This window comes from Podarcis raffonei, chromosome Z (assembly GCF_027172205.1).
Source record: "Podarcis raffonei isolate rPodRaf1 chromosome Z, rPodRaf1.pri, whole genome shotgun sequence".
NCBI lineage: Eukaryota > Metazoa > Chordata > Lepidosauria > Squamata > Lacertidae > Podarcis > Podarcis raffonei.
Genome location: NC_070621.1, coordinates 29,454,333 through 29,472,759, shown reverse-complemented (window position 1 = coordinate 29,472,759; position 18,427 = coordinate 29,454,333). Strand labels below are relative to the sequence as shown.

General features: G+C 43.1%; 1 protein-coding gene across 2 annotated transcripts in view; it reads right to left on the bottom strand.

The window, feature by feature from the left end:
- Positions 1–18,427, bottom strand: part of SH3BGRL (SH3 domain binding glutamate rich protein like) — an 83,384-nt gene that overhangs the window by 19,367 nt on the left and 45,590 nt on the right. The window contains exon 1 of one of the 2 annotated variants that reach the window (XM_053374502.1): positions 17,002–17,223. The exons of the other annotated variant lie outside the window; for it this stretch is intronic. Coding sequence (XP_053230477.1) covers positions 17,002–17,046 — 45 coding nt within the window. The 5' untranslated portion in view covers positions 17,047–17,223. Of the gene's footprint in view, positions 1–17,001; positions 17,224–18,427 lie in introns of those variants that run through there. 2 annotated transcript variants of the gene reach the window in all.

Below are 18,427 nucleotides of genomic sequence, written 5' to 3'. Positions count from 1 at the left end.
AAGCCGCCTTGAGTGACGTCAGGAAAAAGGCAGGGTATAAATTAACAGCAGTAGCAGCAGCAAAAACAAAACAGTTCCAAGGATTCTTTGGGTGGAGATATGACTGTTTAAAGAAGTATCACAGTGCTTTTGTATTGTATTGTATTTGTTATGTACTGAAGTTCTCACCCTGGGCCAGCAGGGGGATACTGTAGATAGTTTTCACTCAGGTCCACGTCAGTTATTTTAGGCGGGAAACCCTGGGTTGTTGTTGCTACAATGTTGACAGCTGGCTGCCTATAAAAGCAGGCCGGCTGAGCTGTTTGCTGTTCAGTTTCTGTTCCAGCTTACAAAATAAAGAGCTGCTTTGGAGAAATCGCTGTGTCGTCTGCCATGTCTACCCACTATTCAACAGTATTCAGATGATCAAATTACAAATATAATAAGGATTAGGGAAGTCAGGTAGCAAGATGATAGATTTAGAGAAAAGTGGAACATATTTCATATCAACTGGAATGAAAGGATACAGGAAGGAGACAATAGATCCATATAAGCTATTGGGGAAGATAAAGACTTAAATATATCCAAGATCAAGTTGTCTACAAAATGTGCTTGGTTTGAGTAATTTCTTTTTAGTGCTGTGATTAGATTACAAATTAAATTGGAATGAATGAGCAGCTTGCATTGAATAATGCTGAATTTCGCTGAACAGTGTGCATTTAATATTTATAAAACATTTGTTTATCTGCAGATAGATGTATTCAGGCTTCAGTTTTGTATTCAATAATTATACTGCTAAAATGTGCATATTTTAGTTTTATTCTTAAGGAAAGCAAAGAACCGTTCATGTCAGAAAAACATATTTTTGTGTTTTAAAAAACACAAACAAAAATATACACTACCTAACGTCAAAGAGTTAATTTGGTATGATACGAACACAACCTCTTATTGTCTTAGAAAAAGAAAAGTGTGGGGGAAGAACAGCAGAGTTGTGTTCTGATGCAAAAACCTAGAAGATCACATTGCTTCCGATAACTTGACAAGAAAGTAAACTAAAAGCAGCTGGTTTTACTCCTGGGAGACAGAGATTGTCAGATGGGCCTCTCACTTGACACCGTTTCAAGCTGCATATGTATTTAACATGAGGAAGCCAGTATTCCTTCGGGTAGGTGGGAGCCAACACAAGCTCTGCAAAATTAAACTGAGCGTTTCGGCTGTCCAGATTTTATCCTAGCAAGCTTACTTAGTGCATGTAGTACAATAGACAGTGGAAAGGGCAAAATGGGAGGAATAATAATAAATGAACTAGGAGAGCAGAATTAGGAGTTATTTTGAAGACTTCTGCAAGGTATTCAAAGGAATGTGAAGGGTAGCTTTATTAATCTAAGTGAAAGTTGCACTTTAGACAGATATACTTAAAACTAATAATTATTCTGCAGCAATAGCCATAGTATGAAAGCTTGCTTGTGGGAATGTTTGTATGTTTTTAAAAAGCACTTCAAATGATCGTTCATTATACAACGCAGCTTAATGCATAGAGTCCTTTATAAAAGTTCATGTACAAGAACAAAATATTTCCCGATCAAATTAGACGTATTAACTGCCTCCAAACATACACTGTCCAAATATTCCAAAGTTTGTTAAACTGTTCAGAAAGTCTTATGCATGTTCTTCAGCCTCAATAAAGGACTAGTTTCACAAAAGAAACCAGCAGTCTACTGCACATTTTTTAAGAATTGCAAAAGCATTTTCACAGTCTATTTGTCTTAGCAACAACTCTGTAAGGTAGATCACTGTTCCGATTTTTTTGTTTTTGTTTTTACTAAAGATAATCAAAATGGACAGGCAACAATTTGTCCAAGACCACCCAGCACAAGGCAAAAAACAAAAACCACAACAACCCCAAAACCCACACAGCTAAAAAAGTCCCGAATCCATGATTATTCTACCTGCTAAGTTGGGGGGGAGGGGAGCAACTTACCCTCTCACAATACCTACTTTTAAATGAGATTTAACTTACAGGTCCTGTGCTGATGATGTCTGGTGTCAGCTTCCTGGCAAAATTCACCTAGTTCAGAATTCTATTTCTAAGGCATCCAGATAATTGCTTCTAGAATCTCACAAATAAGTCATCAACCAAACTGCCATCCTCTGTTGCCCTCAGGCTCTCCTACCCAGAGGTTTACACAGAACAGCCTTCTGCAACCTGGTGCCCTCCAGATGTTAATGCAATAATGTAACATCCTTGTGGGCTCAGACTGGAGGCTCAGGTACAGTACTCTGGCATCACTGGTGGCCAAGCAGAGGCCTGTGGGAAATTAATGAGGAGGACATCAATGCAACAACACTCTTCCCCACTTGTAATTCTCAGCAACTGGTCTACCACCTCTGATACTGGAGCTAATATATAGAAGTCATGACTAGTAGTCACTGATAGTCCTTGACCTCCATCAGGCATCTCCAAACTCGGCCTGCCAGCTGTTTTGGGACTACAACTCCCATCATCCCTAGCTAACAGGACCAGTGGTCAGGGATGATGGGAATTGTAGTCCCAAAACGGCTGGAGGGCAGAGTTTGGGGATGCCTGTCCTCCATGAATATACTCCCTTTAAAGCCATCCAAGTTGGTGGCCCTTGCCAACCTGGGCCTGTGGTAGAAAATTCCACCACGCAACCCATACAAATACGTTCTTCTGTCTGTCCTGACTCTCCCAACATTCAACTTTATTAGATGACTCTCGTTGTGAGAGGGGCAAGAAAAACCTTCTCTATCCACTTTCTCCAAACCATGGATAATTCTTTATTCTGTGTTTGTTTTAGTTGCTCTTGTCTGGACCTTATCCAGCTGCACAATATGCTTTCTGAGATGAAGCAAACCCAAACTATACACAGTATTCCAGGCGTGTCCAACATTTGTTTAACAACATTGTAATACTGGCAGTTTTATTATCAATCCGTTTCCTAATTATTCCTTACCTGGGCTTCACCTTTTTCGCAGCTGCCGCACACTGGGTCACAATCTTCATCAAGCTAACTATGAATCCAAGATCTTATTCCTAGTCACTCATCACCGGTTCAGACTCCATAGGCGTATACGTGGATTTTATTTTCTGCAATAATATGTGTCACTTTGCACTTGCTTGCATTGAATAACATTTGCTAATTTAATTACCATTCATGCACTTTTAAAAGATTCTTTCAGAGCTCTTTGCAAGGCCCTTCTGTTCTTACCTCCTGTACAACTGAGTGTCATCAGTAAACTTTGCTGCCAAGCAGCTCAACCCAAACTAATTTATGAACAACTTAAAAAGCGCTGGTCCCAATATGAATCCTTGAGGGACCTCACTTCTTAAAAGCCTCCACTGTGAGAACTGCCCATTGATCCCTACTATCTACTTTTTCTTAAACAAGTTAGTGGTTAAAATTACTGATGTATAAGAGGACCTGTTCTTCCCCACCAACCCACTCAATGACTGCTAAGCTTATCAGGAGTCTTTCAGGGCGGTGATTAATCAACAGCTTTTTCAAAGTTTAAATACACAGTGTTGACTGGATCACCTCTACTTATAGGCTTGTCAACACTCAAAAGAAGTGTTCAGTGTTTCTCAAACTTGAGTCTCCAGCTATTGTTATGACTACAATTCCCACCATCCCTGACCACTGGTCCAGCTAGCAACGGATGATGGAAGGTTATGCCTGTACTCCAACAAAAGCTGGGAACCCAAGTTTGAGAAACACTTGTTAGTTAGGCAGAACCTAGCCTTACAGCTGGAGCAGATTTAGGGTTGTACACTGGTCCAAGGGGATGCCATCTCAAAGCAGGGTGAGCTAGGTGCTGGGCTATGGGTAGGAGACGTGAGGCTCTGACAGGGTCCTAGAGTCCTTCTCCCTCTGTTCCAAAGCCTAGCTAGCACTTTCCCAGCTTTGGGAAGGAGATGGGAGGGCTCTAGGTCATTGCCAGAGTCTTTGTGTCTCCTTCACAAAGTCAGGTACCTCCTTACCCACCTTTGGGAAAGTAGCGCAAGGACTGGAGTGGGGTGGAGGAATGCCAAATTTTGCACCATAGTACCCAAGTCTGCCACTGCTTGCAGAAGCCATGCCGGTTCCTCTCTATATGCCATAGTTCTACCTTCAATAATGCTTTCTATCTAGTTAGGTGGAGCCAAGTGCCCTGCTTGGTCATCTTACCCATTTCCATTCCCCCGCCCCCAATTTCAAGCTGAATTGCTAACTTTATGCCTGACTTTGAAATCAGAAGATCTAGAAAACCTGATTAATCTTTTGTGTGTGTGTGTGTGTGTGTGTGTGTATGTGCCTTTTGAGTTTGCATGTTGCCGCTGCAGAACCCAGCATCAGACATGCCATTGTTCCTCTCCTTAAAACATATGCTTGGAAACAAAGCACTTTAAAAAAGAAGAAATAAAACAAGAATACACTTGGGTCAAAACAACTAACTTCTGTCTTCAATGCAATGTGGCAAAACATTATCAGATTTCAAAAGGATGCCTTCCAGAGACCTCCTGCTTCTTTTTAAAGCACTGAGCACCTCCCAAATCATCATAGCCATAACCCCAATTACTGCTTTTCAATGTGAAGAGAGTCTGCCCTTTGGCAATCTCTGAAATCAGCCAAACCATGTTTGACTTTTACATGCTTGGAAATGGCTTTTTGCCTAGTCCAAAATAAACACCACATAAAACCTCAACAATTGCTGGAGGGCATTCGCTGAACATGATGGGTTATCCATCCACTACTTTAAAAGTTCAGCAAAGGAATATGAACACAGCTATAAGTTTGCCTTCACATTGTCTACTACATCCCCATTGTGTTCTGGTATTCTGGCTTGGCCCAGGCCATTTGGTTATCACATTTTTAAAAAGTCACGGCATCCACCTAGAGCAGGGGTTGGCAAGGTTTACCTCGCCTGGGCCAGTTCACTCCAGTGGAGATCTCTCCGTGGGCCGGATCGCATGTGCGATTTTTGGCACCGCAGAAGTGAGTCCCCACGCCACGCTGGTTTAGCGCAGCGGGTGGGGACTCGCCGAGCAGGAAACTCGGTTTGGGGGCAGCTCGTGGGCTGGTTAAACGACCCTTATGGGCTGCTGCCAACACCTGATCTAGAGCCTTAACATTTAAAAATGAAGGTCGGAGCTGTCCCAAAGGAGCAACTGGTAGTGCAGAACTTTGACTGCTGGGGACCTAGGTGTAACTCTCAGACAAGGCAACTTATGGAAAGTATGGTTAGACTATGAACCCTTGATTTAACCTTTCCCCTCTTGGCAGGCCTGTGGAACTTGTGGCACTCCAGATGTTGCTAGAGGACAACTCCCATCAACTGCAATCATTTGCCACCCTAGCTGATGCTGATGGGAGCTTAAATCCAACAACATCTGGAGGGCCACAGGTTTCCACATTTGTAGCCTACTTGCTACTGGGATTTTCCAGTGAACCCGGGAAACTTTAGAATGAGGGAATGCAATGGGAGAGAGACGGTTATCATGTAGTAAAAATTCATTGAGGGTTGTATATATATTTTTAAGACTCCCAGAACCTGATAAGACAATTGAAATTAAAAGAAAGTTTCTTAATAGTTTTGTGGAAGCACATATATCCATTTCCACACTGTCCTGAGTAGTGTTGTACAACTGTCGTTACACAGAAATCAAGATCTTGCAACAACAGATATAGAAAATGGCATTTTAAGGGATCTAAAAGCTGGGATTTTAACTCAGCTGTTTGCTTAGGTCTGCCAGGAAACTTGTCAGAGATATTAAAATAACTGTGTTTCCCCAAAGGCTGGTTGCTGTGCATTTCTGTGCTGTCACTGGAACAATGAATGCCTTTCATAAAAAAATATACTGACCTAGCCCACATTTATAGATATTGTTCAGGCACAGCTGTATCTCAGTAATAGGTAGTAATGCTGCCCAGTATTACCAAAATCTCATGATTAGCCCACCTTTCCTGAGCTTTCTTTAAGAAAATGCTTAAGGCAGATTTAAACAATGCATGTACATTTTCATTAAATGGTAGCTCTTGAAGCTTAAATAATAGCACCCAAATTAGCACCCAAATTCAAACTAAACAGCAGCAGTAGAAGGAAGAAATAAGCAGCAATGTCAAGAACCTCTAATATCTAACCACAACATCAGAGGTGGAGATCTAAAAAGTCTTACATTTACAACACAGTGATATCACTATAATGGTTACAGCTTCCCCCAAAGCATCCAGGGAAATGTAGTTTTGTAAGGGTGCCAAGAGTTGTTAGAAGTCTCTTATTCCCCTCACAGAGCTGCCATTTCCAGAGTTCCAGGCAAAGAGGGACTAAATGTTAAAAAGGTATTGCAGTGCTTTAAATGTATGGTGCAGATGTGGCCCAAGTTTCAGAACCAAAAGGTCCTTAACCCTTGTCATGAAAGGATTTCAGAACCATAACACAACAGAAGAGGCTCGTCTGTACTGTATTTGCAGATCTAGGGTGAATGAAGCTGTGGCCCACCATGGTTCAGCTCTGCCCAGACCTCAAACATGATGTGGAGCAAGATCTGGCCAGAAGACTCTGCCAATAACTCTGAAACCATGGGATCTGGGTTTCCCTACCCCAGGAATGGAGGTCCCCACACCATCTACCTGGGCTTCTAGCTGACCCTTGTACTGCCCCTAGAAACACATTCTAGCCGACAAAAACACTCAGGGTGCAAATCGGGGCCAGTGAGTGGTGTAGTCTGGGGACAGTCCCAAGGGTCAGACAAAGACACCTGGAGGGCCAAATCTGGCTCCCGGACAAGAGATTCCCCATCCCAGTCCTAGGGCCATAGCAGGAGCAGAGAAGACAATGGGCCAGGCAGATCAAGGGCTGATTGAGGCAGGAAGGGGCACCAGACTTCTGGACCTGAGGAAACAGACATCGCCCTTCACACCAAGCCTTGAGCCAGGTCTCAGCCATTCTGCAAGGTTCCCAGCATCTGCTGTCTTACTTTCCCTAGCCCAATACTACTATGCTCCACCTCAATCACCAAGCAGTGCGAGATTCCAAGGGTTGCAGGTGTGCCTTAACCAAGAGTCTGTGTTCACTTTTGGACAAGGGGATACAGTCTTTATGGTGTCTTTATGATATATGGTTTGTTTACGCACATTTACAACCATAGCCTCCTGTCGGAGGGTGGTTCCAAGCATCTCGTCCCAAGCAGTGCCAGCTTCTTCCAAAGGCAGCTTGCCTCCCCAACCCCAACCCCAGCCCAAGAAAAGCCACATCTCACCTGTTCTCACCTTGCTATCCTAAGCCCTGGTTTTAGGAGAGAGGCCCTGCTCATCTGTATTCTCACACCTAGTTATTTGATGCTTTGTTGTGCTCAGTACCCCCAGGCTCTCACCTCAAAGGAAATTAGGCTGACTCCATTACCTTTGAACCCATGTTGATTTCACAGAATTAAGGATGTCTGTCCAGCACACAGTGTCTGACTTAATTAGCCATCACACTAATTAAAGGATTAGCAGGGACTATCACACAGTTTAAACAAATCTATGACAAAACAATAGCTTCATTGTTTAGCCATTGTTAACATTGCCCTGCTTGCCATCAACAAAGTTATTTACCAAGTGGGAATTTACCTTGGTATGCCTGGAACTACCTGGAACAACTATTTCTGTCTCTCTATCTCTCCGCTTTACCCACCCCAGTTTGGTCATTTGCATTATCCTGCTAATGACCAGAAATATATATACTGTATATGTATCAAGTGAAGTAGGGGAGGGAGCTATTCCTATCGTTGGGCAGAGTGAGGAAGCCAGTGCAGCTGGTGGTTTTGAGTACCATGAAAGGGCAACAAAAGGTTACTGATTTAAATTTTTTACTTGCATTGAGAGGTACCTGTGGGATTTCTCAGGTTCAAATTCCCACTCAGCCACAAAGCTCACTAGCTAGCCTTGGGTCAGCTGCTATTACTTGGCTCAAGGTACCTTGCAGGGTTGTTGCAATGGTAAAAAAATATTTGGAGAAAAGAGGTTGTATTTGCTGTTTTGAATTCCTTAATTGAAAAGGTGGGGTGCATAGAAATAAATAACTTGACCAGTCCTGAGTACTGTGACCCTTGACCAGGGGCGGGGGAAGGGGAGGTTGCTTCTCCAGAAAGGAAATGTCTCTAACTTGCCTTTATCATTCTTAATCTTCCCTGGAAACCCAATGTGGTGAACAGCCTCACCTGCTGTGCATGGGAAACAGAACTCTGAATGTTGTGGCATTAGCCCTTAAGCCTGAGTGAGTTTGTCAAATGAGATTTAGTACCAGACTGATCACATTATATTGCCCCTCTGCATCTCAGGAACAATAAAGATTATGGGTTTAAGTCTGTAAATATTTATTGGTGTGTGTTTTAAAATGGCTCTTCTGGACCCTAAGCCATGCCTTGAAAAGGACTGAGAAAACATGGGAGACCACACCCAACAGAAGGAAGGGGAAGGAACAGAAATCATACTTAAAAGGTGTGTCTGGCAGTTTGCCTCCCAGAAGGAAAACTGGAATCTGTGCCAAATGCCTTAGCTAATCATTTGTTAGGGTTTTTATTTTTTGTTAAGTCATTGTTCTGCTGGGTCATTTCACTGGGCAAAACATTCATCCAGTCAGAATATCAGGACTACTTCCAGAGAATATTTTTAAAGTACAGTGGTACCTCGGGTTACAGACGCTTCAGGTTACAGACTCTGCTAACCCAGAAATAGTACCTCGGGTTAAGAACTTTGCTTCAGGATGAGAACAGAAATTGCATGGCGGCGGCGTGGCGGCAGCAGGAGGCCCCATTAGCTAAAGTGGTACCTTAGGTTAAGAACAGTTTCAGGTTAAGAACGGACCTCCAGAACGAATTAAGTTCTTAACCAGAGGTACCACTGTATGGGGGCAGGGGGAGAGATCACTACCAATAGTAAATACCATGTTCAAAGGAGCAGAAAGTACACTAGAGGCTGCTAACTGAGGGGAAATGTTGTTGCTGGTACTTCGGTGAAACCCTGAAAGGTCTATATCCCCTCTAAATCCACAGGGCACAAGAATCAGTGCTTTGTACTGCCTCAGCCTCTCCTACATTGACCACATCTCCTTAAAAATGCCCACGTGGCACTTGGTGCCAAGACTGAGTGCCTACCCTCCCTATCCAGAGCAGAGGTGCAAAGAACTTCACTCTGTGAGTGACTGCACTGGTGACCTTTTATTCCTATTGATGGGACAGCTGTGTCATGGCTGCACCATTTTGTGCTTGGATTTCCCCACTATTATAGATGTAGCAATCATTTTGCATTATGCCAAAATCCAATAGCGGCCATTTCTTTGTTTTGTCACACCCATACAGTGCTCAATACCACCACCCTTCCCATGACAGTCATTATGTGACTGCTGTCCACGGAATGTTCTCAAATTTCCAAATGTGTCCACAGGCACAAAAAGGCAGGTCATGCCTGAACTAGACAATAACTACCCCCCACCCCCAAAATGTGCTCATTTATCCTCAATTGGGTCACATTTGTTTATTTGGTTTACACCATGCCTCGCTATTCGGAAAACGTATTCTTTGTGTGTTGTCCAGTCGTTAGAGGTGGCATTTTGTTTGTACTGAAAGACTAATGTTCGTCATTACAAACAAACATCATCAGCTGCATGCAGTTGATTAGAGGCACCTGGCTTTGTAGTATGCAATGGGACTCACATATGAAAGGTTGCCCAGGCTATAGATTCCTATATAAAGGTAAAAGAACCCCTGATTGTTAGGTCCAGTTGTGGATGACTCTGGGGTTGCGGCGCTCATCTCGCTTTACTGGCCGAGGGAGCCGGCGTACAACTTCCGGGTCATGTGGCCAGCATGACTAAGCTGCTTCTGGCAAACCAGAGCAGCGCACAGATATATACCCTACGTCATATCCTTTATGATTATTACAAATAAGCACCACCAATTGCCCATGGCAGAGTCCATGCACATGGATGCTAGCACACACTTGCTATAGCACTCAAAGCAACTGTCAGTGTCTTGAGCTGTTAAAAGTAAGTACTCTCTGCTGTGGGATCCCTTTTGTTGTGTGAAGTCTACCCCCCTGAGGAGTGGGTAACATAATAGCCTATATAAAAGCCTAAGCTGCATGACCTATATATGAAGTGCATTATCAGCAGGCTGCATAAGAGGAAAGGTTTTTTTTTAAAAAAAAACACATGCTGTTCCCATGCTCTTTTTATACCATAAACTCTATTCAAGTGGTCCCATCTTGCTTATTCAAAATGTGTACAAGTTTTCCTTCCAAATTCAAAAGAGAATTGGGTCCAGGAGCCCATAAAGTTTGATATAGCTTGATGGTCACTCATTATTTATGGAACCAACCCCTCCATTAAAGTCCTTTGACGAGCACACAGGGCAGAGTCTTTGCTCTCATTTCTTGATGGGTTTTAGACAAAGAAAGCAAAAGCAGGAATCCATCCAAGTTTGCACTTTGTGTTGGGAGAGATCTCAGAAGCAATGACAGAGACTCACGCAACTTATCCAAATTCCAGCATTAACTAGGCAAAAAGAGCCTCCCCACTCCAGAGACCTCTGCATATAGCATAGAATTTGGGAGAGGGGTGGGTTTCTCTTTCGCTTTAAACTGGGCTCTTGGAAAAAGCAAAAGCAGTTCCAATTCAGGAGTGAAGTACCTTTGGGCCTCCAGGTGTTGCTGAACTACAACTGCCATCCCCTAGCAAGCATGACTAATGGTCAGGGATGATGGAATATGCAGTTTAGCAACATCTGGAAGGTCAAAGTTCCCCACACTGGCCACAGGCCACTGCAAATATAATACAATGTCTTATTAACACATACACGCAACATGAATATACACACTGTTTAAAAGGCAATGAAAATTAAACTAAACATTGAAACTTCCTGGGGTTACTCTTACATTTAGCTTGTTCAATTAATAAGGCACCTTTACAAACCACTGACATTGGGTTCAGAATCAGCTCAATTCTCCCAATTCGCAGAAATGGCAAAATCAACAAATTCCTCTGTACTGTACTTTGTACAGAGGAAAACTTTACATTAGCGATCTGGGGCAGGAGCAGTCACCGTGGGGAACTGAATTTATGAGGCTCTCCATAAGGAAAGACCCCGATCTTAGGCTGCCACCTAAGATCAAAATTTGACTGATTCACCAAGCATTTCCAAATGGCAATGGAAGGAGCCATTTTCTTTGGATTTGTTTTTCAATTCGTTTTATTATTGGTGTTATCCACATGCAACCACAAACATGGTTGGTGTTGTAGACCAGGAATGAGGAACCTGTGGCCCTGAAGATATTTCTGGATTGCAACACTCATTTAGGGATGGGATAATCTGACAACTCTGTTTCTCTTCCGTTTCTTGTTTTCCCATTCTTAAGTTCAGTTCTCTGCATTTCAACATCAACTGTTAATTATAAAAAAAAAAGTTTTCATGGAAAGTTCTCATTTTAGTATAAATTTCTCCCAATATACACATTTTTGCAATCACATTTCCTTAATACAACACAATTTTCACTAATTCACCAATACAGTCATGCTTATGCACTTTACCACAGTATATGCACTTTTTAATGCATTACGTGGCTGGAGAACTGCATTGCAAAACTCAAAAAGTTTTGCAAAGTTTCAAAGATTTCTTTGGTCACATCCACATCATACATTTTAAGACATTCTTGCACCAAGATGTCAACATTTTAGTGTGAATTTTCCCTAACAAAACTAATCTCTGCTATGATTTTTGAGACCAAGTGTTAGCAACAATAGTCACCATAAGAAAAATACCTACACCGTAAGCTCCTTCTTGCTAAAAGCAACATTTTAGCAATGACACTTATAGCCTTGCACAGGGCCAGCAAACCGGCGAGGCAAAGTGAGGCGACTGACTCAAGGGGCACAAGTGCAGCAGATCCTGATGTAGATCTATATTCAGGGCCGGCCCACCCATGAGACAAGGTGAGGCAACTGACTCAGGCAGCAGGATTCACCAGGCAGCATATCCTGATGTCAAAATCCCACCCCCTTGTTCCTGATGTAGATCTTCCCTCACTTCTTTTTCCATGGCAAGGAGAGAGATGCCATTTTGTGGTTCACCTCAGGTGCCAAAATGTCTTAGGCCGGTCCTGTGTCAACCAGATGTCAATAGGAAGACCACAAACAGGATCTGAGTGCAAAATCATTCTCCGCACTGGCAGTTCACAGCAGCTGGTATTCAGAGTCATCATAGCTAGTAGCCACTGACAACCTTATCTTCTTACGAATTTGTCTAATCCTCTTTCAAATCCATCCATCTTGGTGGCCATCCCTACATCATGTGGGAGCAAATCCCATAGTTAAACTGGGTGCTGTGAGAAGAAGTTTCTTTTGCTTGTCCTGAATTTTCCAACATCCAGCTTCATTTTATGTCTCCATGTATTATTAAAGGTAAAGGGACCCCTGACCATTAGGTCCAGTTGTGACCGACTCTGGGGTTGCGGCGCTCATCTCGCTTTTCTGGCCAAGGGAGCTGGCATACAGCTTCCGGGTCATGTGGCCAGCATGACTAAGCCACTTCTGGCGAACCAGAGCAGCGCACAGAGACACCATTTAACTTCCCGCCAGAGCGGTACCTATTTATCTACTTGCACTACGTGCTTTCGGACTGCTAGGTGGGCAGGAGCTGGGACCGAGCAATGGGAACTCAACTTTCTGATCAGCAAGCCCTAGGCTCTGTGGTTTAACCCACAGCACCACCCGCGTCCCCCATGTATTATTGGGCCGGTGGCAAAGTTCACAAACTGGAACACCAACTTCTGGGTTTGCAGCGTTTTATTTCCAAGTTGTTTATAAACTAAGCTGTTCTAAAACCACTGTACTCATTTTTCCCCGTTAACTAAAAAGCACCAAATCTTGTAGCGTCCCTACATTTCCCTTTCTGCACTTTTCCAGTCACAATATAGGCACCAAATGGTTCCTTAAACCAAGGTTAGAGTTGCCAAAATGGAATGTCTAGTTGACATTTTGGAGTAAGACAGCTCTGAAGTCTTATTTTTCAAATAATGAACTAACTGTTATTGATTATCAGTTAAACATCTGGCTAGTTCAGATGACAACCTTGAGCTAGGTTAAGAACTTTTGAGAACTTAAAAAGTCCCTTGATCCAGGGACAGTCCACAAACATATTGGCCTATTCTCGACTACTCTTGCTCTAACTGCACAGAAAAAGCAGTTTGGTTCCAGAAATTAATTCTGATTGTGCAGATAAAATATAACTGATAGAATACTACAGGACCTCCAGATGATGGAAACGGTGGCACTCAGACATCTTCACTTGGTTGCAAATGGTCAATAGCCAAGTACAAAATGCGCCTGGCGTCTCGCTATTTTCTAACACTGTTTCCAGTCTACAATATTATTTTTTAAGTGGGGCAATCAGAATTGTGCATAGTAGGAAGGAGCTGACTGAGTGATCTTTCACATCAAAACTCAGCAGGGTGGGAGCAGGCAGTAAGAAGAACTGCATTACCAGCATTTAAATGTTCTAACCATTTAGGCAGGAGTTGATCAGAGATTCAGCTGTTCCAACACAGCTGGGTGGGTGGTCTCCAAGTCACTCTGCTGATGGGCTTCTTTAGATTTAGAAGAAGGTGGATCCTGCTGCTTGGTAAACATCTGAAGTCACAATGCAAGAATAAAGAAACAATCCAAATCCACCTCGGAAGTGCTGTAAAAACTGGTGCAACTATTTCACCACTTCCTTATGAGTGTTTGCCACATGCACAGGCTCCCCCCCCCCCATATAACTGTACAGTCATTTCGTCAGTTATTCTGCAATATTATCCACAAGAAACTGAACTGCCTGAAGTTCCAGTGTATACTGGATTCTGTCTTGCTACATAAAGGCTGCACCTTAATTTTTGCAAGGTCTGGCTCACACACCACATTAAACTTAACTACTGTGGTTCAAAAGTGAGCTTCCCCTGCACCCCTGGTGAGAGTTAAGCCACTGTTTGGCTTAGCATTAAGTCCAAACCCAGGCTCTTTTATTATTTTTCTCCAAGAGGACAATGAGCTGTGACCAAGGTTTGCTCTGGGCTTACGGATCATGGCTTGTTTGTGAGAAAGAACCCATCAGCCAGGTTTCAGATGCAGTGACAAGCCAGACCATGGATTACCTCCACTGCACAGCACTCTCAAATGTTGTTGGTTCCATGATGCAAAGGCTAGTAAACTCTGGATTCCAAAATCAGCACTCTTGAGTTCAAATCTCTGTGGATCTGCATTGATTAGGCCATTGTCCAGTGACAGCACAAAATTCAGTCCACAGCTTCTATTGTTTAAAAGGTCAGTGGAAAATAATATGGGAAGCACCTTAATTGCTGTCTATCACAGAAGTTGACGCTACTGGGCAAGATGAACCAACAGTCTGACTTTTTTTTACAAAGCAGCTCCTAGGATGCACTTCAAGAAAGCCTTCACTGGCATACAAAATTGTGCTTTGTGGTTAGAATGGGCCACTCACATGGCAGATCTGCCACAAGTATATTTCAAGTTGGGAATTTCTTTCTTTTTAAAAGCCAGCTTGTCCTGGAGCCCAAGAGTTATAATCATACACTAACAATGTTCTAAATTTTCCAAGCGCTGGGTCCTTATGCGCCCGAAATAGCAGAATCCATGCACTAATGGGAGGTTATAAGCAGGTTCAGGGAACCCCAAGGTTTGAGCTAGTACAAACATCTTCAGTAAACAGAGAAAGGATGAAATGGAACATCCTAATCAGACTCATTCCACACTGCAACATTTTGTTGCAGGCTTTATTTTATCATAGTTATATTCAGGTTCTTTGTCATATTATTTGCATTCCATCCTTCCTTCAAAGAGTGGGACTGGGGACATATATGGGATTTCCCCACTTTATCCTCCTAACAACCCTGTGAGGTTGGCAGAGACTGGTACTATACAAAGCTACCCATTGAACTTAGTGGCCAAGCAGAGCTTAGAACCGAGGTACCGTATATACTTGAGTATAAACCGACCTGAATATAAGCCGAGGCACCTAATTTTAGCACAAAAAACTGGGGAAACTTATTGACTCAAGTATAAGGCAGTTCACCACACCAGAAACCTGGTGGTGGCGGCAGCGAAAGAAGATAAGCTTTTTCAGCATAAAAAATGTTCTGAAAAAGACGGCTTATACTCGAGTATATACGGTATATTGTGTTCTAAATTATATTGGTACCAAATTTACTTCTTAAAGGACCCTCCAATTCCTTGTCCAAACGAAGCCGCTACACCTGATTTACACACCTGACAATCAGGCCCCTGATTTAGCTTTATTTCTGAAGTTACACAAGCCATGTCTGGAGAATAACAAGATTTACACATGCACGCACACACATGCACACACACCCTTTGAAGGGAGGTCATATAGAAATGTAATAAAAACATAAGCATCCAAGATTGTGGAACTGGATACTGAAAAGGGAAGAAACGAAAAAAGGAAAGGAACATGGGGGAAGTTAATGCTTAATTTCTATACTAGAGGGGGAAATCTGAGCCTTTGTATTCTGAACAGCAGGACAAGCCTGAAGAGTGGCGTTAAGTGGATTAAACGGATGCTTACCTCCTGGATAATCTCCATGAAATAAAAGTGCTTTTGCCAAAAAGGGAAAAGAATGAGAACTGAAACCCATTCCTTCCCTAGGTACAGTTTCGCCTAACCCCAGGAACATGGAAGTTGGTGGTTGCTACTCGAATGTAAAGGAAAGGCACTCTGTACATGCTAAGATGCACTCACATTATGCCTTCATGCATTCCAGCTAAACAGTTTTGTAGGCAGAAGGTCTGAAGGTGCAGTTTAAGCCCTTTCTAGGTAAGCAAAAGATGACTTGCTGCTGCGACCCATGAATCACCAAATGCAGCAGAAGTCTACCCTGTTTACTCCACTTTTAAGCTTTTCCTAAAGTTATTAGTGAAAAACTTGCTAGGTTGCAAACAAGTTATCTCAGACAAGTACAGTACTTACATGGTTACGTGTTTGTACATATATCTGTGACAAATCAATACAATAAAAAAAAAAGTTAAATGTTGGGGACTGAAAGGACCACCCTAAGCAAGCAGAAGCAGTCTTGAATACTAGGATTCAGTACTGGAGCATGCAAAGTAATCAGTACAGATTAGAGTACTCCTTCCTCAAGGGTATTTGCAAAGAACTTTGAAGACTAACGAGCACTATCCAAGTATGCTTCACTGGAAGCAAATCTTATTAAAGTCAATGGGAATTAAATTCCAGAAGAGGATCCATGTGTTGCTTTGGCAGCTGTAGACAGCAGCTGCATACCCATTTACCTGGGAGCAAGACAAAATAAAATTAATGGAACTTACTTCTGAGATATCTATAAACATGTACATAACGATTGCACTGTCCAGTTTTGTGGCAACTGAAGAGAAAAACAATCCTACTGCATGTTTTCTCATGAATCAATCCAGTTGTTTTCAGTGGGAAATTACCCACCAGGTAATCAAGCACAGAGATAGTTGCCTTACTGTGGCATCAGCTTTCATAGTATGAGAAGCTGAGACTGCAAGCCCTTTGCACGCACACTTGCAAGGCAGGAAGTTGCACTGAGCACAACGGAGCTTGCCTCCGAGTAAAATTGCTTAGGATCATGCTCATGTCAGCCTTGAAGATGCCGATAATACATAGGGTTGCCCCACCCCCCACCCCATCATAAAATGGCAGATAAAATAAACCCTGCTAAAGATTGTCCCAAATTGCTTGCTACAATTTGCAAAAGCCACCCAGCCTATATTTTTTGTAAGCGAGCAGAGGAAATAAAAGAAATAAGGAAGGAAAATGGGGAAATGCCCTGAATGTAAGAGATCGCAGTACTGTAGGGGGAAACGGGAGCGAGGGAAGGGAAGGAGCCTGCAGCTGCAACTTTCCTTCAGTACAAAGGGGTGGGGGAAAGTTAGGAAGGAGAACAGCTTTTGGGCGAGGGAGGGGAGCAGGAGCCGCTGGCTTCTCCTTACCGCTGTGGAACCTGATGAAGAAGCGATGAAGACTACGATCACCATCCTGAAGAAGGGCGCAGGCGCTTCTTTGCGATGGCAGAACGAGCGCAGGAGGCCAGGAACAGTGTCTCAGCCAAAAGCGAGCGCAGGAGGATGGGGAGAGAGAGAAAGCGCGCAGGCGAAGAGGCGCAGCGCCGTGCAGTGTGGAAACACGGAATGCCCCGCCTCCTGCTACGAGCGGCAGCTGCTGCTATTGCTACGCATGGGACCCGCTCGCCGATCATCCAAACCCCGGAAGAAGCTGAGAGAGAGAGCATGTTTGTATCGCAGAATCGAAAGGAAGTGGGGGAAATTGCAGGGGTGATACAATCCGCAGCAGAACTGCGAAGGCTCGCTTATTTCCCGCGCCGGATCTGCTGGGCCTGGGTCATTCATGGGGGGCGGGGAACGCGTTGCTGTTGATTTAGGGGTAAAGGTATTTTGTTCACTTTCTGCCACAATCCTCAAGCCCCAGAACCTTCAAAGCCGCTCCGAGGCATTTGTTAAAATGAAATGGCTTGCGTTCAAAAATCGCACCGATCAACGTGAAACCGACTTAACGCAAGAGATGCCCCTGCTTCGGGGCGCTTACAATCGGGAAAGTTCGCATTATTAGGTCTAAGGCAACCTTTTTCAATCTTGGGTTCCCATATGTCGTTAGACTACAACTCCCATCATCCCTAGCTAGCAGGACCAGCAGTCCGCGATGATGGGAGTTGTAGTCCAACAACATCTGGGGAACCAAGGTTGAGAAAGGCTGGTCTAAGGTAATAATGCTTGGCTCTTGGTTTCAAATGCTTTGTTTAAATATAGTTTTAAAATGCCTGAATAAAGGGCACACCTGCAAGACAGTGTGCAAGAAATGTACTGTATAACAAAACATTCTGATTTATAAAATAACAGTATTAAACCTCATTTTAAAAGAGCTGTATTATTATTATTATTATTATTATTATTATTATTATTATTATTAAATTTGTACAGACTTTTCATCCAAAGAACACAGGGCAGTGCTCGACATAACAATACAAAATGAGAACGCAAAAAAAAAAGACAGTCAAACAAGCGTTTTCTAGTTTGTATCAAAATTTTTAAAAGGCTTAAGAGCATGGCTTAACTACAATGTGGTCATGTGCATTTCCTGTGGGAGGAAATTAAACAAATGTTGAGCCATCACCAAGAAGGCCCTGTTCCTGGTACCTTCTTTCTTCTTCTTTGGCGATCACTCATAGCCAAGTAAGATTGTCTTCCATGAACACAGTTTTAACAGTGAGTCCATAAGTGACTGTGGAGGCCATTGCAAGTCAAGTCTACTCCTGATGGGCCAGAGAGCAGCACTCAAGAAACTGATCAAAAAGCACTTACAATGGCCTAGAAAGCTGGGTGAGTATTATTACTGCCCTGA